This window comes from Pseudonaja textilis, chromosome Z, assembly GCF_049901715.1.
Source record: "Pseudonaja textilis isolate UNSWEBS1 chromosome Z, rPseTex1.2, whole genome shotgun sequence".
In the NCBI taxonomy this organism is placed as follows: Eukaryota; Metazoa; Chordata; class Lepidosauria; order Squamata; family Elapidae; genus Pseudonaja; species Pseudonaja textilis.
In genome coordinates, this window is record NC_142008.1 from 105,885,862 (window position 1) to 105,912,503 (window position 26,642).

At 36.9% G+C, this 26,642-nt stretch overlaps 2 protein-coding genes, 1 long non-coding RNA gene and 1 pseudogene across 3 annotated transcripts in view; all 4 read right to left on the minus strand.

The window, feature by feature from the left end:
* Positions 1–26,642, minus strand: part of LOC148124208 (uncharacterized) — a 465,649-nt gene that overhangs the window by 192,606 nt on the left and 246,401 nt on the right. The window lies entirely within an intron of this gene.
* Positions 5,313–7,497, minus strand: LOC113448533 (olfactory receptor 14A16-like). Its single transcript, XM_026719248.1, has 2 exons — positions 7,486–7,497; positions 5,313–6,257 (listed from the first exon to the last, which is right to left on the minus strand). Exon 2 carries the CDS (start codon positions 6,246–6,248, stop codon positions 5,313–5,315), a length of 936 nt encoding a protein of 311 aa, XP_026575033.1. The 5' UTR covers positions 6,249–6,257; positions 7,486–7,497.
* LOC113448534 (olfactory receptor 14A16-like) lies at positions 16,121–20,654 on the minus strand (annotated as a pseudogene).
* Positions 20,700–21,608, minus strand: LOC113448535 (olfactory receptor 14I1-like). Its single transcript, XM_087917506.1, has one exon. The coding sequence runs from the start codon at positions 21,606–21,608 to the stop codon at positions 20,700–20,702; it is 909 nt and encodes a 302-aa protein (XP_087773632.1).

The following is a 26,642-nucleotide window of genomic DNA, read 5'->3' on the forward strand; positions in this document are numbered from 1 at the left end:
TCGGGTTGCGGTTCAGGTGGACCAAACAGAACGCGAGTCTTCGAGAATGTTAATACAGAACAGCCACCACCATATGTGGAGCATGCATCTCAGGGACCTGAGCTGGGAGGTGCAGGAACTGCAAGTGGGAGTGTTTGGTGGTTTTTAAGATCTCCTGGAAGGTGGTAGATTGGTGTTTTGTAGGTCTTGGTGAAAGAGTGAGCTTTGGTTCACCTCCTTTCCTCCTCTGATAATGCAAAAGATGCTCTCTCTCTCTCTATCTCTCTCTTTCCCCTCCCCCACCCCCAAATAATCACTGGCTGTGCCTGGGTTTAGCAGTGAAATGCTAAAGTGAGCGAAGTGCCCCCAGGGTCACCTTTCCTTGCCTGTCTCCAGGTGAGGCTGGAAGAGCCCTCCCCTCCCCAGCTTGTACTCAGCTGCAGATCTGAGCTCTCACAATCGTCCACCTGGCATCTGAAAGGAGTGCCCACTTTCTCCCCCACCCTTCCCCCAATTAATCACCAAGGACGGCAGTCCTTCTGCAGGCAGATGCCTGCTGAGAAGACCCTGGAGTGGTGGCTAAGAGGCGCTGTCCGCCCAAGGAGAGAAAAGGCCCCTTTCTGCCTCTGCTTCTCCCAGTGGCAGTTGCCCCGAGGCCCCTCAGCTCAAACACACACACACCCTACCCAGGTGCAGGTGGGGGGAGGCTTCCAGCCTGGAACATTTTATTTTGTTATCACATTAAGCATTTACTTTTTGTTATAATTAAATAAGTGTGTGTGCAATTTTATATTAAATTTATATATATATATATATATATATATATATATATATATATATATATATATATATATATATGTGTGTGTGTGTGTGTGTGTGTGTGTGTGTGTGTGTGTGTGTGTGTGTGTTTTCTGAGGTTCTCCATGGTATTTGTATGTGGATCTTTGGTTGTTCGGGTTTCTCCCGCGTAAGATTGGCAGTATCTAGGCAACGTTTCGATGAAGTCTCATTCATCATCTTCAGGCTTCTTTCTTCGGCTCTGTGCTTCTCTCTATATATATATGTTCTGTGCTTCTCTATATCTATATATGTTCTGTCTCACCTGTGGCCACAAGGTGAGAATCCAAATGTCCAAAGGAAAAAGCACGAACAGACAATATCAGGAACAACAGAGTTAACTTTCCTCTATAGTCATCATTGGCAGCTTTCCCAGAAGCTGCCAATTATCTACAAACCGCACTAAAAACATCTGAAAAGTCAGATAGTTCAGGAGGTATAGAGACGGTGGGGGCAGCGATGTCTTGACCAGCACAGGTGTGTTGTAGATGGTCCACACACTGGAGACTCGGGAACAAAATGGCGGTCTGTGCCCATGCTACCCGAGGATCATGCAACCGTAGCCAAGCCATTCCGAGAACCAAGGGGAGATGGAGGTCCGATGTGATGTAAAAACTAATCGCCTCCTCATGGTCCCCAATGACCAGGTGTACTGGCTGAGTAGCAAAACAAATAGGCCCAGACCGCAGTTCTTGCACATCAATGGTTTCCACTTTATTGGGAGGCTCCACAGCAACCAAGGGAATGTCAAAATGTGTTGCAAAAGCCTGGTCCATAAAGCTGGTTGTAGCCGCCGAATCCACTAATGCAACCGCAGGAATCCCCTCTGACCGGGACTGTAAGCAAACCTGCATGTCCAAAAGCAAATGTTGGGGAGGACCAGGGTTCACCTCCGCTACTTTGGGTGGTTGTTTGATACTTGTCTGGCTTAGAGTTTCCCCAAGACCACACTGACCTTGTTTCCCTGACTGTACAAGATTAGATTTGGGCACTGGCTTTCGTGTCCCCCGTTGTTTACCAGGACAGGAACTTGCAAAATGTCCAGACCCCCCACAATACAGACACAAGCCTCCCTGGAATCTCCGCGTGCGTTCTTGTGCCATCAAACGAGGGCGGACCACACCCAACTCCATTGGTTTCTTGGTCCTGGTCACGGCACTGTGGGAGACCTGGGGCGTTGGTTGCACAGGATGTTGCTGCGGCCTTGAAGGGGAGGGCTGCTCTGGAACTGGGCATCTAGTCTTGTGCCATTGAAGCCGCGCATCAATGCGCAAACATTGCACCACCAGAGCATCCAGGGTTAGAGCCGGCTCCACATGCACCAACTCGTCTTGAATTTCTTCTGCCAAACCTTCTTGAAAAGCGTCCATGTGGGCTGCCTCATTCCAAGCAGAGTCCATGCAGAGCAGACGAAACTCTGCAATAAACTCTTGCAAAGGGCGTTTCCCCTGATGAATGTCCTTTAAACGTCTGGCTATGGTTTGAGTTTTTATGGGGTCCTCATACATAGAACGTAAATGGTGCCAAAAGCCCTGATAGTCATTCAATAAAGGAATATTTTGCACCAACAAAGGAGTGGCCCATCTTGCAGCTGAACCTGACAAGAGACTGATAACAAACCCCACCTGAGCCCGGTTATCAGGGAAATCTTCTGGCCGAAGAGACATACATAATTGACACGGCCCCATAAAAGCTGGGAACATTTCAGGCTGTCCAGAGAATTTATCTGGCACAGCTACCGGGCATTTCCTATGGGGAGGGGCAGGAGCAGCAGGAGCTTGCATCAACGTAAGGTGATTAACCAGCTGGGTGACTTGTTTCTGCAATACCTGGTTATCCTGCAGAAGCTGGTTAATCTGTAACTGTTGCTGCTCTAATTGTGTTTTGTCCATTTTGGTTAGAAGATGAGATGAAGGTTCGGGTCAAAAATGTTCTGTCTCACCTGTGGCCACAAGGTGAGAGTCCAAATGTCCAAAGGAAAAAGCATGAACAGACAATATCAGGAACAACAGAGTTAACTTTCTCTGTAATCGTTGGCAGCTTTCCCAGAAGCTGTCTACAAACCCAGATAACGAGCAGCATGATAAATCAAATCTGAAAGGCAAACAGAAGGCTTCTTCCAAACTGTGAGTGTAATTAACAAAGTTTGACCCTAACAAGGATCTCTAGCTAACACACCTCCTTATATTCCTTGAAGGGGTGTATCAGTCTCTCTAATTAGTCTCTGATTTGATGTGTCCTTTCAATTTGTGTTTGACGTCTCAGCCTATGTCTAGTCCTTGCATCAACCCAACATTCGTCAGTTTGATCACCACTCAAAGACTCTGGCATGTTCTGTGGATCAGCTGCTGACACCTGAGGCACAATTGATGTGGAAGGTTCTGGAGAGGATGATGATTCAGACACTTCCTCATCCTCCTGGCTCACGTTTGCATCTCCCATTAAAGCAGGCTCAAATTCCAATGCCAAACCCTCGAATCTGTGTCTTCTGACACATCAGACTCAAAGCGCACAGCAGGCTCAAACCTCCCAGTCAAACATTGCACCACCAGAGCATCCAGGGTTAGAGCCGGCTCCACATGCACCAACTCGTCTTGAATTTCTTCTGCCAAACCCTCCTGAAAAGCGTCCATGTGGGCTGCCTCATTCCAAGCAGAGTCCATGCAGAGCAGACGAAACTCTGCAACAAACTCTTGCAAAGGGCGTTTCCCCTGATGAATGTCCTCATACATAGAACGTAAATGGTGCCAATATAATTTTTATATTTTATATATATATAAACAGAAGCCTGGTGATGGCAGATGAAATTCTGCCAAAACGTTGCTACAACTTTAAAAGCACAACTACAATGACGTGGGAAAATACCCGAACAAAGCTGAATGCCATACGTGTAATATAGGCAGATTATGGAACAATTATTGGCTGGATGTAGCATCCTCTTCTTCCCTTCAGGACTATTTTCATGTGTAGTACCTTTTTGGATAGGACTAAATATCTATTAAAGCAAATTGCTTTAATATCATTCATGAATATTAAAGAAACATTCTTCCCATTCTTCAAATTTAAGAATCGTTTGTCCCTGTGAGCATTCTGAATCTGAATTAGCAAAATTTAGGATGAGTCAGTCTTAATTATGAAGTTCAATTGGTTCCAATTGTAGAAATTAAATTAAAAACATTCTGGTGATTATAATTAATTGCAGATTGTTATTAAATCATAGTAGAATATTCAGTTACCCTCAGTTTTATATCCATCCTTTCATATATTTTTTTAATCAAGATAAATGAAAACATGTATTTTATTCTATTTTTCTCAAAGATTTCTCATTATACATAGTTTGCCAGCTAATCTACCATAAAGAAATATAGAAGTCTATGTTATTTCCAAATATGTTTCAGCTGTATATAGTGTACCTTGATGAATGAATAATATTTCATATCTCTGTCATCAAAATCTTTTTATATTAAGTTAATGTGTCTACAAGTGAGAAAATTAATGTTATTCTTTATTCTTTTTCTCTTTCTTCTTGACATACACAAAGAGGGAAAGACACACAATTCATTTTTTTTCAAAAGAAATGCCATGTAAGTTTTGAAAGAGCAACTTCAATGCCTTATTTCTTATGCCATATATTTTAATTATAAAGTCAACATTTGATAGAGCGTTAGAGGGAGACCTGATGTAAGGAAAATAAGCATTAAGCAAAAATATGGAAAAAGTCAGTAAGAAGTCAGAACTGAAGAAGCTTCTAGGATGAGAAGTTAAATGCTTTCAAGGGGAAAAAAAGCAAGAAAGTTTTTCACCTTCAGCTCCAAAAAATGAAGGTGGACAGGAAAAAAAAAGAAAACAGCAGAATCATTATTTTAAATTTAGCTTCATTAAAACTGAACTGAAATCAAACACAGTACAGTGTTCTGCTATATCTATATCAATAAGGATAAGTGGTTCAGATAAATACATACATATATACACATATACATATATGCATAAATACATGCATATTCATACACACATACATAGTAATTGATATAGTATATGTTGTATAAACAATGTACTCTATACATTTGCACATTTCATTTCATTTTCTCCTTCCCATTGACATAGATGAATAAGTAGAAATGCAGTTCCAGGACTTTTCAAAAACAAATGACCAGAGAAATTTTGAAAGAGCAGCTTTGAGGTCTTTGTTTCATATGCTGTAGATCATTGGATTCAGCATGGGTGGAATAATGGAATACAATATTGTAATTATAAAATCAAAATCTAGTCTGCTAGAAATAGGCATTTGGTAAGCAAATATAACAATAACAAAAAAAATCAAATGTAGGAACATTATTAAATATTTCTTGAACTTTCTATGAATATATCTGTTTTTCATATATTTCCTTTAAAAGAGATGCCAAAAGCTTGCAGTGTAATTCAATTACATTTTATCATCTTTTAATAGTTTGTATTTGGTTTTAATTACATCTAAAACTGAAATAACAGATAAAATTTCATTTATTAGTTCTTTTAAAAAATGCTCTCAGGCTAAGAAATCTTGAAAGAGCAACTTTGATATCCTTATTTCTCAAACTGTAGATTAATGGATTTAGCGTGGAGGGCACAACAGAATACATTACTGTAATTACAAAATCAAGGTTTGAAGGATTGTCAGATATGGGCCTTAGATAAGCAAAGTAGGCAGTAAACAAAAATATGGAAAAGACAGTGAGGTGTGGTAGACAAGTGGAGAATGTCTTTTTCCTTCCCTGAACTGACGGAATGTTTAGAACAGCAGCAAAAATCTTCACATAGGTAATGACAATAAATATGAAACAACCGAATCCTAATGTAGAACTGAACAATACAACTTCAGTTTCAGTTTTGTATGATCCATTGCATGCAATCTTTAGTAAATGTGGGATTTCACAATAGAACTGATTGATAATATGAGAGCAGAAAGGGGTAGTGAATGTTCCAACAGTGTTCAATACACAGTTGAAAAAACTGGCGATCCATACACAATTAATCATTTTGGTGCAGGCTGTCCTATTCATTATTATTTCATATTGTAAAGGATTGCAGATGGCAACATACCGATCATAGGCCATGAGAGTCAGGACAGCAATGTCAGAGCCCACAAAGAAAACAAACATGAGGACTTGAGTTACACATCCTGAGTAACAAATGTGCCTTGTATTTGTAAGCAAATTAAAAATGGCTTTGGGAATAATGACTGAAACTGAACCAATGTCTTGTATAGCTAAATTCATCAGGAAGAAGTACATGGGGATGTGAAGATGGTGGTCAAAAAAAATTGCAATGATGATTAGAAGATTCCCTGTTAATGTCATTGAATACAGTATCAGTAATAAAGCTCCATATATAATTTGTATCTCCCAAATCTTTGAGAATTCCAAAAGAAGAAACTCAGATGTGTAATTGTGCATTTTTTAATTCTGAGCATGTTCTCCCTAGAAAAAAAGGGAGGAGCAATTAAATATGCATTTGAAAAAATATGAATAGGATCTGTTTGATGTTCAATAAATGTCCATTATATTTCTTGGAAATGAGGAATGAAATCTTTTTTTTATTAAGTTTGATTGCATTCAATATTCTGCTTCCCAAAATTTGGTTTAAATCACTATTACTTGTATTGTAGCAATATTATAATGTAGCTGTCAGCAGTCTCTGTCTCTGAATGAATTCTGGGAAACTTTCTCTCTCCATCATTTGAATTGTCAATTTCTGCTATGAAATGTCAGTATGGCTTATAATACAACTTTTTTTGTAAATTTCTGTTATAAAATGTCAGTATGGTTTATAATACAACTTTTTTAAAAAAAAAAGCAAAAAAAAATATGTTCAAAGAACAAAGTGCAGAAAAATAGAAATTGGGGGAATCATTCCTCTAGAGAATAATTATGTTTAAAGTCCCTACTTGTTTGAACTTTGTGGAATTCTGCTATATTGAGATAGTTACACTCTTGCTTTCTAATATGTTGTATTTTAAAATGGCTTTACAAACCATTTTCTTTTTAGCACTGAGCTACAAAAAATGCATTTTTGAACTGCTGATGAAAATTTTGTCCCCTCCCTCAGGAAAAAACAATATCACTAAAATGTATTCTTTAAAAATTTGGAAATCTCCAAATAAAATTTAATCCTCCAGATACTACTATTTCTTAATCCTATCATGTGAAAGCTAGAAAGGAAATTCTGAAAACTTGTTTCAATCTAGAACCTTTGTAGGCTGCTTATAGATTTAACAATGAATCTTCATTGTTAGCTAGTGAAAAGAAAACATGCTGAATCTTCTAATCTATCAGGGTTAAGCTTAGTCTTTAAATTTATTTGATTATATCTGCTATGGTAATTGAGAACAATTTTGTGGGAGGTAATGCTAAATATTTTATTTTTAAATGCTCTAACATCTTTAATAAGATCTTATCTTGTTTTCATTTCCAAAATAAAACTGTCTGAAAAATAATGATATAAAATATATTAAAATATCTAATCTATTTTAACTGGGCTTATTATTATAAGAGAATAGACAAGAAAACCAAAGTTAATATTTGCAGAGACATGGAGAAATAACTGTAATTAAAGGTAACTCACCATCTTTATTCATGAAACCATTTCTAAAGTTGTATGGTATAGAGCCATAAATGGCATATGATCTTTAGCCTCTTCCTCCAAATATAGTGAGTTAGATTCTATTGGAAATATAATCGAGCCTCAGTGAATCAGAGATTTCCTAAGCGCTGTGGGATGTTTCCCAAGGGTCTGTACTCTATAAGGGGAAATACTCATGTTCTAATTTAACAAACCTGATAATGGGTGGGGTGGGGTTAAAATACATTAAAATAGCCCAGAAGTACAACCTTCTCATAATGGAAATTTAATAATGCTCAATTTAAAGGTCTTTTACAACGAATCTAAGGATAATGGGTAAACACCTTAAAACACACTTTTTATTTTATTTTGTAGGTGGGTGATTAAATATCATTATGGTTGCTTAAGAATTGAAGAGGGTGATTTCATAACTCATGCAGTATCTTTATTTCACTAGATGCTTACAGAGTATATTACACAAATGCTCTTAGATGGTGGTATTCATTGTGATATGAGGAGTCCTTTGACACTTATCAATCCTTTTTCAGATATGTTTGCTTGAATATTTTCAAAAAGAGATCCATAATGCATATTTTGGACAGGTGGGAATTGCAAAGGTTCATGAGCACCATGTTATGCTCTTCCTTAAGATTAAACAAAGACTTAAAATACAAATTTCACGTTCCTGTATTTTGTTAAAAATAGTGGTTAGAATTTTGTGTGGCTCTCTGATTTCACATTCCTTAGAGTTCTACATTTCTTACTCTTCAGACAGTATAAAACTGTAATGCTAGCCTCCGTTGGCAATATTAAAACACATATGCAAAATGGTTCGCAAGAATAAAATGACATTCTCAAATATATTTGGATATGAAGGAGGCAAATAATGACATCACAATATATGGCATACCATAAAATAAAATAATAGTAGAATATTAAGATTATAAAATGAAACAATATAAAAGATATTGAATGTAAGAAGATTAAAACAAGATGAAGCCAGCTAAGAACTAAGAACAAGTTTAAATGATACTAGAGCAAAAGTATCAACAAGTAAGAACACATCTGCAAGAAAATAGCTCTAATAACAAAATAACAATAGAAATTGTTCAAGATCCAAGTCCTGCCTACAAGGTAGTATCCCTTCATCCTTAATTTGTTAAGGATTGGATTGGGACTATTGCTTAGTATATTTGATAGGAGGTCCAGAATTACCAGAGCTGCAGTACTCATAGAAAAGTCAATTTTAGGCTTCAGAGGGGAAGCACCAAACTGTCTGTAATTAATTATTTTTTGCCTTAAAATGATTAAAATAATAACCCGAAGCACCTTAACTGCATTTAGATTTTGAATTTAATGAAGAAATCACCTTCTAAAAAGTAAATATGCCCAGGGGAAAACGTTTTTACATATCAATAACTAGTTGGAAACATATTTTAAAAATATTGATTAACAGTGATATGCGCATATCCAGTATATGTGACATAATTAAGGAAATATTTTCTTTTGACACAGATATATTAGATATATCACATACACATATGAAACAAGCTCTTCAGAAGCATTCTTATCTTTTTTTAAACTTTTTGGTCATTATGTTCCGCAGGTAGAATATTATGTATCTGAAAAAAGTCAACCAACAAACTTTTTGAGTGTCCCGGATCCTTGTGCGCACACACACACACACACACACACACACACACACACACACACCTGTATCTCTATCTCTATCTCTATCTCTATCTCTATCTATCTCTATCTCTATCTCTATTTCTCTGTCTATCTATCTATCTATCTATCTATGTTTTTTTATGTTTTCATGGGTATTTATATGTATGGTATTCAGCTTTGTTCAGGTTTTTTCCCACGTCTTTATAGTTGTGCTTTTAAAGTTGTAGCAACATTTCGTAGAATCTCATCTGCCATCGTCAGGGTCATGTATTGGGTTCATCTTCGTCATGTGTGTCAGGCTTTCGCAGCCATTCTTTTTAAATTTGGCACTGACCTCATGCTTTGTTAGAATGGTTTTTTCTTCATCCTGATTGGTTGGAAGTCTTGGTCTGTGTGTATTGGTCTTGGAGTTGGCTGTGTTCTGCTTGATTGGTGTTTCTGGTATCTTCTGTCTGTTTTGTAGTGTTTTTTTGTCTTGATTAGCTGACAACCTTGTGTTTCCTGTATTGGGGTTTGGCTTCGGGTGAATGACCAGCTATCATTTATTAGGAAGCTAGGTTTCATATGGGTGGCTGGTTGGTGTGTGTTTGGGCTAGAGGTATCTGGCTGGGTGGGGGGGGGTGTCTGTTTGTGCCAAGATGTTTGCTTGGCTTGTGGTGTGGAGCTTTTTTGTTTGTGAGTGCAGACTTTCAGATAATAGATGGTCTGGTGGAATCATCTCTTCTCTTCATGCTTTCAGGTCTTTTTTCAATCTCTATGGCTTCTCTGATAATTCTGTGGCTTGGGTTTTCTATAGTGGCTAGGGTTTTGGTGCCATTGAAGTTAATGCTATGACTTGTGGCTTTCATGTGTTGGACTAGTGAGGAGGTGTGTGTGTTCCAGCTTTTTTGCTGCATTTTTGTGTTCATCTAGGCGGGTACTTATTGTTCTATTGGTCTGTCCAATCTATGTGGCCAGGCATGATGCACAGCGGACTTCATACATGCCTTGATTTTCCAGGTCAATTTTATCTTTGGGGTTTCTAAGGATGGCTGTTATTTTTCTGTCTGTTTTGAAGGCAGTCTTGATGTGATGCCTGTGTAGTATCTTGCTGATTTTGACTGTAGTACCTCTTATGTAGGGCAGGACAGCTGTTCCATAGGTCTGTTCATCTTCTAGGTCTCCATTATGTCTTAGTGTGTTTTTGTGGATCAAGCCAGTGATTTTGCTTTTGTGGAAGCTGTTGGCTGTCAGTACTTTAGTCAGGGTGCATAGTTCAGTCTTTATGTGTGTGTTGTCTGCCAGGAGTTTGGTTCTGGCTATTAGTGTTTTGGCCATGGAGTTTATCTGTGCTGGGTGGTGGTGGGATTGGGCGTTGAGGTAGAGGTTGGTGTGTGTTTTCTTCTGGTATATGGTGTGTCCTAGTGTGCCCTCTGTTTCTTTGTAGATTATACATCTAGGAATTGTAGTTGTTTGTTTGTTTCCATTTCCATGGTGAACTTGATTTGGGGGGGTGTGCTATTTAGGTGTGTTAGGAAATTGTTTAGGTTTTCTTTTCCATGGGGCCAAATCACAAATGTGTCAGTGATGTATCTTAACCATAGTTTGGGTTTGTGGGTGGCATTAGCCAGGGCTCTGGATTCAAATTCTTCCATGAACAGGTTTGTAATGACGGTGACAGTGGTGATCCCGTAGGGGCTCCTTCAATTTACTTGTATCTTTGTTCTTTGTATATGAAATAAGTGTTGGTTAAGCAGTGTTCTGCTAGTTCCATGAGGTGTTTAGCTGGTCGGTATTTATTTTTGATGGTTTCAAGGGTTTCTTTTATCGAGACTTGAATGAATAGTGAAACCACATTGAAACTTACAAGCAGATCTTCTTGTTCCACGTGTAGATCTTTGATCATTTCCAAGAAGTGGTATGAGTTTTGTATATGTGAAGTTGCTGTTTCAGTGTGGGGCTGTAGCTGTTTTGCTAAGTGTTTAGCTAGGTTTTGTAATGGTGCTCCTCTGGAGCTGACTATGGGTCTGAGAGGTATGCCTTCTTCATGTATTTTTGGGAGGCTGTATAGTTTGGGGCATCTGGAAGATTTTTCTCTTGGGATGATCATCTGTTGGATCTCTTTGCTCATGTGGCTGGTTATAATTTTCTTCTTGGTTATTTTTTCCAGGTATGTGGTTGGGTCCGTGTTTATGGGTTTGTATGTGGAGTCTTGGAGTAGGTCTGTCAATTTTGTTTCATAGTCTTTTCTATCCATTACTACTGTGGCATGTCTGCTGGAAGTATGATTATGCTGCTATCCTTTTTTTAGGGCTTGCAGCACTTTTAGTTCTTCTTTGTGCAAGTTGCTTTTGGGTGGTTTGCTTGTGCATAGGATGTTAGTAACTTGGTGTCTTATTCTATCAGCTTCATCTGTATTTAATTTAGTTAGGCTGGATTCTACTGCATATATGATGGATTCTGTGGGGATTCTTTTGGGTGCTATAGCATAATTGAATCCTTTGGTTAGGACATCTGTTTCTGTTTTGGTGAGTTCTCTGTTGGAAATGTTATATACTAATTGTTTCAGATGTTGTGAGTTTTTGGGGGCTTTCTTGTCATGTTCTAATTTCTTTAGTTTCTTCAAGAGTTTGTCATTTTTGTAAGTGGTTTCATTTATACACACACACACACACACACACACACACACACACACACACACATATATATATATATGGATCTTTGGTTGTTCGGGTTTTCTCCCGCGTAAGATTCGAAGTATCTAGGCAACGTTTCGATGAAGTCTCATTCATCATCTTCAGGCTTCTGTCTCCGGCTCTGTGCTTCTCAGAGTGATGTGAGATTGCAGCTGCTTCTTCCTTTAACTGCTAGTGGGGTGGGACTTGATTGGGTGGGGGCTTGGCTGTGTTCTGATTGGGTGGGGTGTGTTCTCATTGGTAGGGGTTTGGCTGTGTTCTGATTGGTTGGGGGTAGCCGTGTTCTGATTGGTTGGAGGCGTGTTCTGTTCAGGTGGGAGCTTGGTTGTGCTCAGGTTAGTCTTAGTTGCTGGGGATTTCAGTTGGTGAGCTGTGATCTTGCTGTTTGGCTTCGAGTTCGTGGTCGTGCTGCATCTTCATAGTGGGTGTCGGTTTGCTTCATGTATGGCTCGGAGGGGTTTGAAGTGGATAGTGATGCAGCTGCAGTGCGGCTTCTGGTTCATGGTCGTGTCTCATCTTCTGAGTGGGTGTGAGTCTGTTTTCTACATGGAAGTGTGCTGGCATCTTGTGTGGCTCTCATGGGTGTGGGTCTGGTGTCCTTCTTCATGTTAGGTACTCGTCTGTTCATGAGGGCGGGTTTCCAAATGGCTGGAAGGCGGGAGGTGTCATCTCGTTTGTTCATGCTGTGTGGGCGTTTTTCTATCTCTATGGCTTCTCTGATTATTCTGCTGTTGAAGTGTTCGGTTTTGGCGATAGTTCTGGTATTTTTAAAATCAATTTCATGTCCTGTGGCTTTGAGGTGTTGGACCAGGGAAGAGGTCGTTTCTTCTTTTTTGATTGAGTTCTTATGTTCTTCAATGCGTGCTCTTATTCTTCTGTTAGTTTGTCCAATGTATGTGGTAGGGCAGGCAGTGCAGGGGATTTCGGATACTCCTTGGTTTTCTAATTCGATTTTGTCTTTGGGGTTTCTTAGGATGGTGGATATTTTCCTGTTTGTGCAGAATGCTGTTTTGATGTTGTGTTTTTGGAGGATCTTGCTGATTTTGTCTGTAGTGCCTTTTATATATGGGAGGAGGGCTTTGCCGTTTTCTTGTTCTCTGTCTTGGATTTTGGTTGGGGTTTCTTTTTGGATTAGGTGGGTAATCTTCTTTCTTTGGAATCCATTGGCTGTAAGTACGTTGGTGAGAGTGTGTAGTTCGGTTTTTTTGGTGTTGTTCATCGGCTAAGCATTTTGTCCTGGAGATGAGTGTCTTGGCTATGGAATTGATCCGTGCTGGGTGGTGGTGTGAGAGTGCATGTAGATAGCGGTTTGTATGTGTTTCTTCTGGTAGATGGTGTGTCCTAGGGAGCCATTGGATCTTTTGTATACCAAGACATCTAGGAAGGGAAGTTGATTGTTGGCTTCTGTTTCCATGGTGAATTGTATTTTGGGGTGTAGGCTGTTGAGGTGTGTGAGGAAGTTGTTCAGTTTTTCTTTCCCGTGTGGCCAGATTATGAAGGTGTCATCTACGTATCTGAGCCAGAGTTTGGGTTTGTGGTCGTATTTTTCTAGAGCTTGTGTTTCAAAGTGTTCCATGTAGAGGTTTGCGATGACAGGTGAGAGGGGTGATCCCATGGGTGCTCCTTCTATTTGTTTGTATTTTTGTCCATTGTAGGTGAAGTATGTATTGGATAGGCAGTGGTTGGTCAGATCTAGGATGTGCTTGGGGGGGTTGTATTTGTTTTGGATGGCTGTCAAGGCTTCTTTTATTGGCACTTGGGTGAAGAGGGATATGACATCGAAGCTTGTAGAAAACAGACTCACACCCACTCAGAAGATGAGACATGACCATGGACCAGAAGCCGCACTGCAGCTGCATCACTACCCACTTCAAACCCCTCCGAGCCATACATGAAGCAAACCGACACCCACTATGAAGATGCAGCACGACCACGAACTCGAAGCCAAACAGCAAGATCACAGCTCACCAACTGAAATCCCCCAGCAACTAAGACTAACCTGAGCACAACCAAGCCCCCACCTGAACAGAACACGCCTCCAACCAATCAGAACACGGCTAACCCCCCAACCAATCAGAACACAGCCAAACCCCCTACCAATGAGAACACACCCCCACCCAATCAGAACACAGCCAAGCCCCCACCCAATCAAGTCCCACCCCCACTAGCAGTTAAAAGGAAGAAGCAGCTGCAATCTCACATCACTCTGAGAAGCACAGAGCCGGAGACAGAAGTCTGAAGATGATGAATGAGACTTCATCGAAACATTGCCTAGATACTTCAATCTTACGCGGGAGAAAACCCAAACAACCAAAGATCCACATACAAATACCATGAGAACCTCAGAAAACAAATATATATATATATATATATATATATATATATATATATATATATATATATACCATATATATCCGTGTGTGTGTGTGTGTTTGTGTGTGTGTGTTATTCAGCTTTGTTCGGTATTTTCCACGTCATTATAGTTGTGCTTTTAAAGTTGTAGCAACTTTTCGGCACAATCTCATCTGCCATCATCAGGCTTCTGTGTTCATCTGTGAGTTAGACTTTCACAGCCATTTCAGGTTTAAATTTGGGGCTAGCCTACTGCTGTGCCAGAATGGTTTTTTCTTCATCCTGATTGGTTGGGAGTCTTGGTCTGTTTTTATTGATCTTGGAATGCTGTGTTCTGCTTGATTGGTGTTTCTAATATCTTCTGTCTGTTTTGTGGCTTTTTTTTTCTTGATTGGCTGGCAACATTGTTTTCCTGTATTGCAGGCTTTTAGTGCAGCTTGGCTCTGAGTAAATGGATGGCTATCATTTATTAGGAAGCAAGGTTTCATCTGGGATATATATATATATATATATATATATATATATATATATATATATATATATATATATATATATATATAAAAATACCTGAACAAAGCTGAATACCATACATGTAAGTACCTGCAAAAACTTAAGAAAACACACACACACACACACACACACGGAAATCAAGCATAAAGGAATCATTATTAAATCATATTAATGTTTTGTTTCATTCATGCAAAGTTTGTCTTGATGGAAATAAATTATATTTCACATCTGCATCTTCATAATCTTTTTATAGTAATTTAACGTGTTCACAGATGGAGAAATCAATCCCTACCTTCTCTTTTCCTTTTTCTCTTTGACATACAAAACAAAAGTATTCAGTTTGTTTATTTTTCAAACATAAGTTTTGAAAGTGCAACCTCAATGTCCTTATTTCTTATGCCATAGATTGCAGTTATGCAGTCAAGTTTTCATAGAGCATAAAAAGGAATTGTCAGGAAAACAAGCATTAAGTAAATGTATGCAAAAATCAGTGAGAGGCCAGAACTGAAGAATCTTTTTGGATGAAAAGAGAAACATTTTCAAGGAAAATTGTCCAATTGCCTTTTGAAAAGCACCTTTGGGACAGCCAAGACCAGGATGATTGAGAATCTCCATAGGTAAGTCTGTGAGAAATTGTAGGCAAGCAGAGGTCTTCTTTCTTTCTTAAACAGAAGCAATTCTCAGAATAGAAAAAGCCTCTGCTAAAGCTAAATTAGGATGCAACAAAATACCTTCCAAAAAATGAAGATGGACAGGAGAAAAATGTAAAAATGACCAAGTTTATTATATTTAATCTCATTAAAATTGAACTTGCTTCATTCTATGAAACGAACACATTAACAGAGGTGAGGTGGCTAGTCAAGGTTGCTCAGGCTTTATTTAAAGCTTCGTGTGCTTTAAAAGTGACTGCTCAGCCCAGCCCTGAGGTTGGGTTGCAGGTTGCAGCTGGGTGCCCCCTGCTGGAACAGACCAGAAGGAGAACTGCAGACATAGCAAAACTGAAATCAAATCCAACACAGTGTTCTTCCACATCTAAATCAATAAGGATAAATGACATACATCTATAAAAAAGTAATTAGTATACAGTAACTTTGTTGCAAAAATGTCTGTTGAATGAAACCTTTTTCCCCCAGTATGCAAGCCCTATTTGAAAATGAGTTTTGTTTTAATTATTTTCAGAATTCAAATATACTTTCTCAAAGGAATGTAATTTCTAACATTCCACTTGTCATAAATGAAGCATTTCACATAGGCATCCCCATTACATACATCTTCCCAAGCAATCTTGGAATCCACTAGAAATCAAATGTAGCTATATTATTAAATATTTTTTTAATTTAAACTTTCTCTAAACATATCTGTTTTTCATATATTTCCTTTAAAGCAGATGTCAAAAAGCTTGCAGTATAATTCAGTTACATTTTATAATCTTTTTAGTAATTTGTATTTGGCTTTAAAAATTATATCTAAATCTGAAATTGCAGACAAAAATTTTCAGTTCATGGTTCTTTAAAAAGAAATGTTCTCAGGCTAAGAATTCTTGAAAGAGCAACTTTAATGTCCTTGTTTTTCATACAGTGGATTAATGGATTTAGGATGGAGGGGGACAACAGAATACATTACTGTAATTACAAAATCAAGATATGAAGGATTGTCAGACATAGGCCTTAGATAGGCAAAGTAGGCAGTAAACAAAAAATATGGAAAAGACAGTGAGATGTGGTTAGCAAGTGGAGAAGGCCTTTTTCCTTCCTTGAACTGAAGGAATTTTCAAAACAGCAGAGAAGATCTTCACATAGGTAACAATAATGAAGATAAAACATCCAAAACCTAAGGTAGTACTAAACATTACAACTCCAATTTCATTTATATATGAATCAGAACAGGCAATCTTAAGTAAATATGGGATTTCACAATAGAACTGATTGATAATATTAGAGCAGAAAGGGGTAGTGAATGTTTCAGAGGTGTTTAGTAAAGAATTGAGAAAACTGGCAATCCACACACTGCCAACTGTTTTGATGCAGGCATTCCTGTTCATTATAATTTCATATAGTCAAGGGTTGCAAATAGCAACATACCGATCATATGCTATGACAGTTAGGAAGGCTGTATCAGAACCCAGGATGAAAAGAAACAAGACGACTTGAGCAATACAACCAGAATAAGAAATATACCTTACATTCATAGCAAGATTAAAAACAGTTTTGGGGATAATGATTGAAACAGAACCAACATATTGAATAGCTAAATTCATCACAAAGAAATACATGGGAGTGTGAAGATGGTAGTTAGCAATGATTGCACTGATAACAAAAACATTTCCTATCACAGTCATTCCATAAAGTACCAGCAATAAAGCCAGATAGATCTTGTGAATACCCTGATCTTGTGATTAGTAGATTTAAGATGGTAGAAAATGTATAAAGTTATTTTGCAATAAATTAATACGTTATATTTATGTTTTTTACATTTTGTTCTAGCAAGAGATTAATATGCCATATTATTCCACCATGTCCCAAAGGTGTTTTTTCAAGAAGCAACTGGACTTTCTATTTTTTTTTTTCTTTGAAGGCATTTCACTTCTCATCCAGCTCATTTTCATTCAGCTGAACAAGCTTCCTGGATAAGAAGTGAAAGGTCTTCAAAGAAAAAAAATAGAAAGTCATACGAGGATGATATCAGGCTCAAAATTAAGACAAATGTAGATTGAAAGTATTCATCCTGAATCAAGACAGCTTACTCTGTTAAAAACAAAAACACAAAAACACACACACAAGTCTGAGTGTCTGTCTGTGTGTGTGGCCAAGTTTCTGTGTGTCTCTGTGTATATATGTATGTATATGTGTATTTATACATGCATACAAAGATACATACATACATACATACATACATACATACATACATACACACATATAAGATTTTAGACAAGAAATACCACACCAGGGCTATAGGAGTTGCTGCTTAAGAATGCTTTTAAACATTTTGGAATTCTTCAAATAAAGGATTAGGAAATCCTCCAAAATATAGCTAGCTATTGTCCCAAAAGAGGACGCTGACCCATTACAAATTAAGAATTATAGACCTATTTCCCTACTAAATTCAGACTATAAATCTTTGCTTCAATATTGGCAGAAAGACTCAAAAAATACTTAAATAACTTTATTCACCCCGATCAAAATTGATTTCTGCCAAAGAGACAAATCAAAGACAATATGAAAGTAATTTTGGACACTTTGGAATATTACAAGGCACACCTGAAAAACAAATGGCTTTGATATTTTTAGATGCACAGAAGGCTTTTGACAATGTGAATTGGTGATTTATGTTATTGCAGCTGGAACAGATGGGCTTTGGTAAAAAAAAAAAATTATCCATGCAATAGAAGCTATATATCATAAGCAAATGGCAAAGGTAATGATATAGGGAGAATTGATGGATTCTATTGATATAAGAAAAGGAACAAGACAAGGGTGCCCACTGTCACCTTTGTTGTTTGTGTTTACCTTGGAAGTGCTAAATAGAAATATTAGAGAAGAAAAGGATATAAAAGGGATGAAAATTAAAAAGGAAGAATTTAAATTGCAAGCATTCGCAGATGATCTGGTTTTCATTTTAGAAGACCCAGTAGAAACAGCATTAAAACTGATAGAAAAGATAGAGGTTTATGGAAAGGTGGCTGATCTGAAAATAAATAAAGACAAAACAAAGATTTTGACAAAGAATATGTTATCAAGACAAAAGGAAGAATTGGCGGATGTTTTGAAAATTCAGGTCACAAATAAGATCAAGTACTTGGGGATACATTTGACAGCAAGATGTAGCACACTTAAAGGGAATAATTATCTTAAACTCAAGCAGCAGATAGTGCTAGATTTGGCAAAATGGGAAAACTTGCAATTGTCATTAATAGGGAGAATATCAACAATCAAGATGAATATATTACCCAGAATTTTATATTTGTTCCAAACAATTCCAATTAGGCTTGGAAAAGATTATTTTGAAGCTTTCAATAAAATTGTGTTGAAATATATATGTCAAGGTAAGAAAGCGAAAATAAAACTTAAACTCCTGCAAGATACTAGAATAAGAGGAGGATTTGGTTTGCCTAATTGGGAATTGTACTACCAAGCTACAAATTTGATGTACGTCAAGGAATGGATAACATTAAGAAATACTAGATCGTTGACATTAGAAGGACATGATCTGTTGTTGGTGTGGCATGCCTTCGTATGGTACAAAGGAACTAAAACACAGGGGTACTTTAGAAGACATTATACACGGAAGGCTCTGTGGTTAAATTGGGAGAAGACTAAAAGGCAATGTTATTTGAAAATTCCAGTCTGGCTATCGACTATTGAAGCATTTTCTTATCCTATAACATATAAAAAGGAACAAACAGTTAGATATGGTGAAATATTGAATGAAAAGGGTGAACTTAAATCTATGCAAAAACTAGAGGAACAAGGTATAAAGATGAATTGGTTTTCATATGCGCAAATACATTCAAGGTATGATAAAGATTCTAAAACAGAAGGTTTCTAGGATAAATTGACTGATTTAGATAAGATTTTGACAGGTACTGATGAAAAGCTGATTAAAAAACTGTATGGATATTTATTAGAAATTAAGCTAGAAGAAGAACAAGTCAAAGAAACAATGACTGCTTGGGGGAAAAAATTTGGATGTGGGATTGATCTAGAGAAATGGCAAAAATTGTGGTCTCAAAATTATAAAATGACAATGTCAACAGCATATAAAGAAAATTTGTATAAAATGTTTTACAGGTGGCATCTTCCCCCAACAAGAATAGCAAGAATGTTCAAGGATAAATCTGAAAAATGTTGGAAATGTCATTAGATACCTGGCTCATATTACCATATGTGGTGGATGTGTGTGGATGCTAAAAGATATTGGACTAAAATCCATACATGGTTGAAAAAAAATGACAAAAAAACACATAGACTTGAAACCAGAGATATTCTTATTGGGAATTTTACCTGAAATATACAGTAAGGAATTGAAGTATTTGATTGTAAATGTATTAACAGCGGCTAGGATTGTATTTGCTAAAAACTGGAAAAATGAGAAAATACCATCGCAGGGGGAAGTTATCAAAAAATATTGGAATGTGCTGAAATGAGTAGATTGACATTTGAAATCAGAGAACAAGAAGATAAACAATTTTATAAGATTTGGGATTTATTTTATCAATGGTTAGACAATAAAACAGGGTAATGAAATCTGTAGATTTTTAGAATATAAGGAATATATAAAGATGTATTATTTTTATCATAACTACAATATAATTATAGGATAGATTTGGGATGATAATATGAATTGTCATAAAATAAATCAACTAAAATATGGATTATTTGGTAAAACATGAATGAATAATAGTATAGTCAAATGATTGATTAACAATGATATTAATGTATTTAGTAATATTTGATTGACAATATAAGAACATATACAATGAAATTGTATATAGTCATCAGTTGAATTGATGACTATGAAGTGAATGCACAAAACAATTTGTAAACCAACCGAAACACTCTATGTATATATGTGGAAGATGGCTTGATGTTTTTATGTTGTGTTTGTCTATGTTTGTCTAAAAAAAACAATAAAAAATTTTTTTTCAAAAAAAAAAAGAATGCTTTTAAACATTTTGGAATTCTTCAAATAAAGGATTAGGAAATCCTCCAAAATATAGCTAGTTCATAATCCTATCGTGAAATGTGGAAAGGAAGTTCCAAAGAACTGATTCAAATCAGAACCTTCGGCAAATGGGCAAAAAAATGGGTTTAATATAATTCTAGATAAATGGGATAATGTATGGACAAAATGACTAAAATTTACATTATAGTTTGAAAAAAAACTTTTATAAAATGATGTACTTGTACTTGACCAGCAAAAATTTATAAAGAAATATCGTCATCACCTTTTCAATGTAAGCTAAGCTAAGCTATTTAATGGGTGTAGGATGTAAAGCTTACTTTTGTCCCTCTGTCTCTTTTTTCTTTTTCCCATTAACACAAATAAGAAGTACATCCAAGTTCACAAATGACCAAATGATCACAGCCTAAGAAGTTTTGAAAGAGTAGCTTTGATATCCCTGTTTCTCATGCTATAAATTAATGGATTCAGCATGGGTGGAAGTGTGGAATAAATTAATGTAATTATGAAATCAAGATTTGATGGTCTATTAGAAATGGGTCTTAGATAAGCAAAGGAGGCAGTAAACAAAAATGTAGAGAAGACACTAAGGTGCGGCACACAAGTGGAGAATGCCTTTTTCCTTCCTTGAACAGAAGGAATTTTCAGAACGGCTGAAAATATTTCTACATAAGAAACTATTACAAAAACAAAACACCCAGTTGATAATACAGCACTAAATGCTACAACTCCAATTTCAGTAACGTATAAACCAGAGCAGGCAATCTTAAGTAAATGAGGAATTTCACAATAAAACTGATTGACAATATTAGAGCACAGAGGAATAGTAAATGTTTTAGTAGTGTGCAATGTAGCATTGAGGAAAGTGGCAATCCACACACTGCAGATCATTTTGGTGCAGGCCTTCCTGTTCATTATCATTTCATATTGTAGAGGATTGCAAATGGCAACATACCTATCATATGCCATGACAGTGAGCAAGGCAACATCAGAGCCCAGGAAGAAGACAAACAAGAGGACTTGAGCAACACACCCTGAGTAAGAAATATGTCTTGTATTTGTAACAGAATTAAAAACAGCTTTGGGAATGATAACTGAAACAGAACCAATGTCTTGCATAGCTAAATTCATTAGGAAGAAGTACATGGGAATATGAAGATGGTGGTCAAAAACAACAGCAGAAATGATGACAAGATTCCCAGTTACCGTCATTAAATATAATATTAGTAACAAAGTTGTGTATATAACCTGTAGCTCCCAAATCTTTGAAAATTGCAAAAGAAAAAAGATGGATGTGTTGTTTTCCATTCTTGTTCATGAACCATGATATATCTGGGGGGGAAAGTAGTTAAGTTAAATATTTTCTATTCGATTAACTTCCAATGGATTTCATGAGGAGCTGAGCAGTTTTCCATAAAATTAAATCTCTATTTGCAAATGGACTAAAGATACATCATCTGTTTATTCTTCAATATAGGACATTTGTACTCTGGGCTTACCTCCCTTTGGTAATTTGTGAAGACAAAACCTTCATAAATAGAATAAAAAGTTAAATAGAATGAAATGATAAAATGAATAAATAGAATGAATAAATAGAAATTATTTTAAAGTTGCTTCCTAGAATGGCTGAACTAGTGGAAGAGGCAGACAAACAATTTTTTTCTTCATGAATTTTTTTTGCCTGTCTCTTCCACTAGTATTATAACTAGCTAAGTTGATACAACATTCACATGTATTAAAATTGCCACCTTATTGTGGCTGTAGGAGTTGCTATTTAAAGGATGATCTTTAGCATTTAACAATTCTACAAAGCAAGAAATATCAGTGCTTCTTAGCCCTACCGTTTGAAATATAGAATGAAAAATTTAAAGACTTCCTTCATTTCTAAATCTTATTAAGATCTTAATGAAATTAAAACATATAGATAAGTTCTGATTTGATTTAAACTTAAAGGGTAATTTAGTCTACAGTATACTGACCAGATAAAATTAAACGAATGACTCACCATCTTTATTCAAAAAGATTTTTCCCTATTGTCTTTGTGCTGCCACCAATACAAATTTATGTTGTTAAGCTATCAATAAGAATTTATTCATTTTCCACATCACAGTATGGCCACAATAGAGCATATGTTTTACTATATTCTTTGGGACCTGTCCCAAAGGTCTATATTACTCTAGCTGAAGAATTCTGCAGAGAATGAAATCAATGATATTCTAATTTGCAGAACTGATAACTGAAGAGAATGCATCCAAATAGTTGAACATTAACACATTCTCTGTCAGTTTTTGTATAATAGAAATCTAAAATTGTGCCATTTGAAAGTGTTTTAGGTTACATTAGCTTCTTTCCAGTTATGGGTTAGCTTGTTGAAAAAAATTACAGTTATAAACTGAGGAAAATGTTGATATCTGTCTGTCTATCTATCTATCTATCTATCTATCTATCTATCTATCTATCTATCTATCTATCATCTATCTATCTATCTATCAACATTGTTCTATTCATATATAACTTTATATGCTTTTTGTTATATATAAATACACCCACACACATACATACACACACACACACATACATATACAATGTTTTCTTCAGTTTAAAATAACTAATTATTTTTACAGTTTTAATACACACAGACACACACAAATACAATGGGGAATAAATAATAAAAGTAGAGGTTGATAATACCCCATTTTTTGGATAGATAGTAACTACACTGGGAGGGCTGATCATGAAAATTCAATGGGATATTATTATTATTATTATTATTATTATTATTATTATTATTCACAAAAAAACAACTATGTACACAACAAATGAGATAACTATGCTGGGTTTCTTATCACAAATCACTAGTTGAACACTTCCCAAGTGTTTAGGACTGCGTGATGTATCGGCGGATTATGCGAGCAGATCCCAGTAAGGTAGCCTTCTGCAGCTGACCAATGGTGATTTTGTCAGTGCAAAATGTTTTCAAGTGCTTGCCTAGGTCTTTAGACACAGCACCCAGTGTGCTGAGTACCACTGGAACCACCTGCACTAGTTTATGCCAGAGTGTCTGCAGTTTAATTCTCAAGTCCTGATATCTGGTGATTTTTTCAAGTTGCTTCTCGTCGATTCTGCTGTCGTCAGGTATGACAATGTCGACTATCCACATTTTTTCTTCTCCACAATCATGATATCCAGGGCGTTGTGTTCCAAAACTTTATCAGTCTGTGTTTATTATTATTATTATTATTATTATTATTATTATTATTATTATTATTATTATTATTATTATTATTATTTGCTTAAAACCATAAAACCAACAATTAAATCAGTGAAAACTTGAACTGAGGAGGCAAAGTTAAAGCTAGAGTCTTGCCTTAATTGCATAGATTGGAACATTTTTGAAGATTTCTTTGCAGAATTGGATGAACTCACAGATACCATAACATCATATGTTAGTTGTTGTGAAGACCTATGTGTGCCAACCAAATACAAATACAGAGCAACAACAAGCCTTGATTCACAGTTAAACCCAAGGAGCTACATTATGCCAGAGAGGAAGCCTACAGGAAAGGAGATAAAATGCTGGATAATCAGGCCCGAAATGTATTAACAAAAGAGATAAGAGCAGCAAAAATAAGCTACTATCAAAAGCCGAGAAATTAGCTCTCAAAAAATGAACCAACAAATATGTGGAAAACTCTTAAAAATATCAGTGATTACAACAAACTTCTTTTCCATGCTGAAGGGAATTGACAAGTGGCAGATTACCTGACTGTATTTTACTCTAGGTTTGAGAGGAAACCACTGTCAACTATCACCATAATCTCCATTTAAGTGTAGTGAAGTGAAGTTAGCACCCACCCCGCTCCTAGAAAAATGAAATATCCTGGGAAATATTAAAAAGGCAGAATATTTCCCCTAAAAAGAGTAAAGTAGAAACTCAGAGAAGCAGAAACTCACCCCCACCCATTGCTAATGGGCCATTAAGGCCCAGGCCAGAGTATTCTACATAATAAAGGGTCACCCATCTCCAATCTGACCTGGGAAGACTGTATCAGCCAACACTCAGGTGAAGCCATGTGGTCCAGACAAAGCCTACAAAGTTAGCTAAGACCCCCACCCCTGGGAGTCAATATTTCTTACACAGGAATAGGAAACACCAAGGTGGGGCCTAACATAGGTTATATAAGGGTCTCTCAGAATCTTGGTCATCCCTTCTTGACCTTCTCACCTTGAAATATGTGATCATCCTTTCTTTTTCACTTTGGAGCTCCAAGCCATGTGGTCCTGCTGTCCACTATTAAACCATCTTTCCAAATATGTTTCCAGTGTCTTTTTCCCCACTTGGAACTGAACCCAGAAGGATATTTCTTTCAACATAAGGTACGTAAAATACAACAACAGCTAAGTGTCCTCCAACTGACCCCATCCCTTTAAGCCCCCAATCTCTGGTCATCACAGAAAAAGATGTGTGAGATCTATTTCACAGACAAAAGCCTGGAAAAGCACAAGGACAAGACAAGATAACTCCTTCCTTGAAAGCTTATGCTGACCAACTGGCTCTCATCTTCACCTGCATCTTTAATAAATCACTGAAGATATGCTACGTTCCTTCTTGCTTCAATGCTCTTCTATCATCCTGATGCCAAAGAAACCCTCCATCAAGGAGCTGAATGACTACAGGCTAGTTGCTCTGACAACTGTAGCTTTTGAAACATTCATGCTGGCCCACCTTTGAAAGGTTTGTGCTGGCCCACCTGAAAACCATCACAGATCCACTGTTAGATCTTTTGCAATTTGCCTACTGAGCAAATAGATCAGCAACAGAGGTGGTATTCAGCAGGTTCTGACCAGTTCTGGAGACCAGTAGTGGAAATTTTGAGTAGTTTGCAGAACCAGCAAATACTACCTCTGATTGGCTCGTCCCCATCTATTTTCTGCCTCCCGAGTCCCAGCTGATTGGGTCTTTTTTTGTTGCCCTGCACAGGAGAACGGAGCTAGAAATCAGGTTAATGGGGTGGGGAGGGAATGGGATTTTGCAGTATCCTTCCCCTGCCATGCCCACCAAGCCACACCAAGCCCAGCAAGCAATGCCCACAGAACTGGTAATAAAAAAATTGAATCCCACCACTGATCAGCAACCATTAATACGGCTCTGCATCACATCCTATGACATCTTGAATCTCCAAAGACCTATGCAAAGGTTCTTTTTATAGATTTCAGCTTGGCATTAAATACCATTATTCCAGATATTCTTCTATCTAAACTGATTTAGCTAGCCATGCTTAACCATACTTGTAAATGGATTGTATCAGATACCCATACAATTATGACAACACCCCCATCCCCCAGGCTGTGTGCTTTCTTCGCTTCTCTTCTCTCTCTATAGCAAAAACTGCATCTTATAGGATCCATTTGTTAAAGTATGAAGTTTGCAGGTGGTACAACAGTGATTGGCAAAAAATAATAATCAGAAAATAAAATACAAGCTGAATAGTCAAGACCTTGTTGATGACCCAAACTCTGTCAAGGACCTTGGAGTACTCATCTCTAAGTACTCATGATTTAAGTGCTAGAACCAACTGTAACTGCATAGCCAAAAAGGCATTAAGAGTTGTTAACCTAAACCTACATAGCTTTTTCTCTGGTAATATCACACTACTAACGAGAGCATACAATACATTTGCTAGACCAATACTCGAATACAGCTCATCAGTCTGGAACCCACATCACGTATCTGATATTAGCATAATTGAGAAAGTCCAGAAATAGTTCACAAGAAGAGTTCTCCACTCCTCTACTCATTGCAGAATACCTTATGCCACCAGACTTGAAATTCTAGACCTAGAAAATCTAGAACTACACCGCCTTTGGTTCAATCTAAGTATAGTATATAAAATTGCAATGTTCTACCTGTCAATGAATACTTCAGCTTCAACCAAAACAATACAAGAGCACATAATAGATACAAACTCAAGGTTAAGTGCACCAAACTTGATTGCAGGAAATACAACTTCAGCAACAAAGTGGTCAATGTCTGGAATACTCTACCTGTCTCTGTGGTTTCTTCCCCAAACCCCAAAAACTTTAACCTTAGACTGTCTACTATTGACCTCACCCCTTTCCTAAGAGGTCTGTAGCGGGCATGCATAAACACACCAATATGCCTACCGTCCCTGTCCTATGTCCTTTTTATTTTTCTTATATGTATCCATTTCATGTATTCATAATTATGTTTATACTTATCCCCATTATCTTAAAACAATTGACAAATAAATAAATAAAAACAATAATATAGGCCTTTGATTATATGGGCCAAGTCTCTACCTCAATTTGTCTGATTTGTTC

Bases quoted from the DNA above. Each gene is read 5' to 3' on its own strand.
- LOC113448533 (XM_026719248.1), bottom strand. From the start codon at position 6,248: ATGCACAATTACACATCTGAGTTTCTTCTTTTGGAATTCTCAAAGATT.
- LOC113448535 (XM_087917506.1), bottom strand. From the start codon at position 21,608: ATGGAAAACAACACATCCATCTTTTTTCTTTTGCAATTTTCAAAGATT.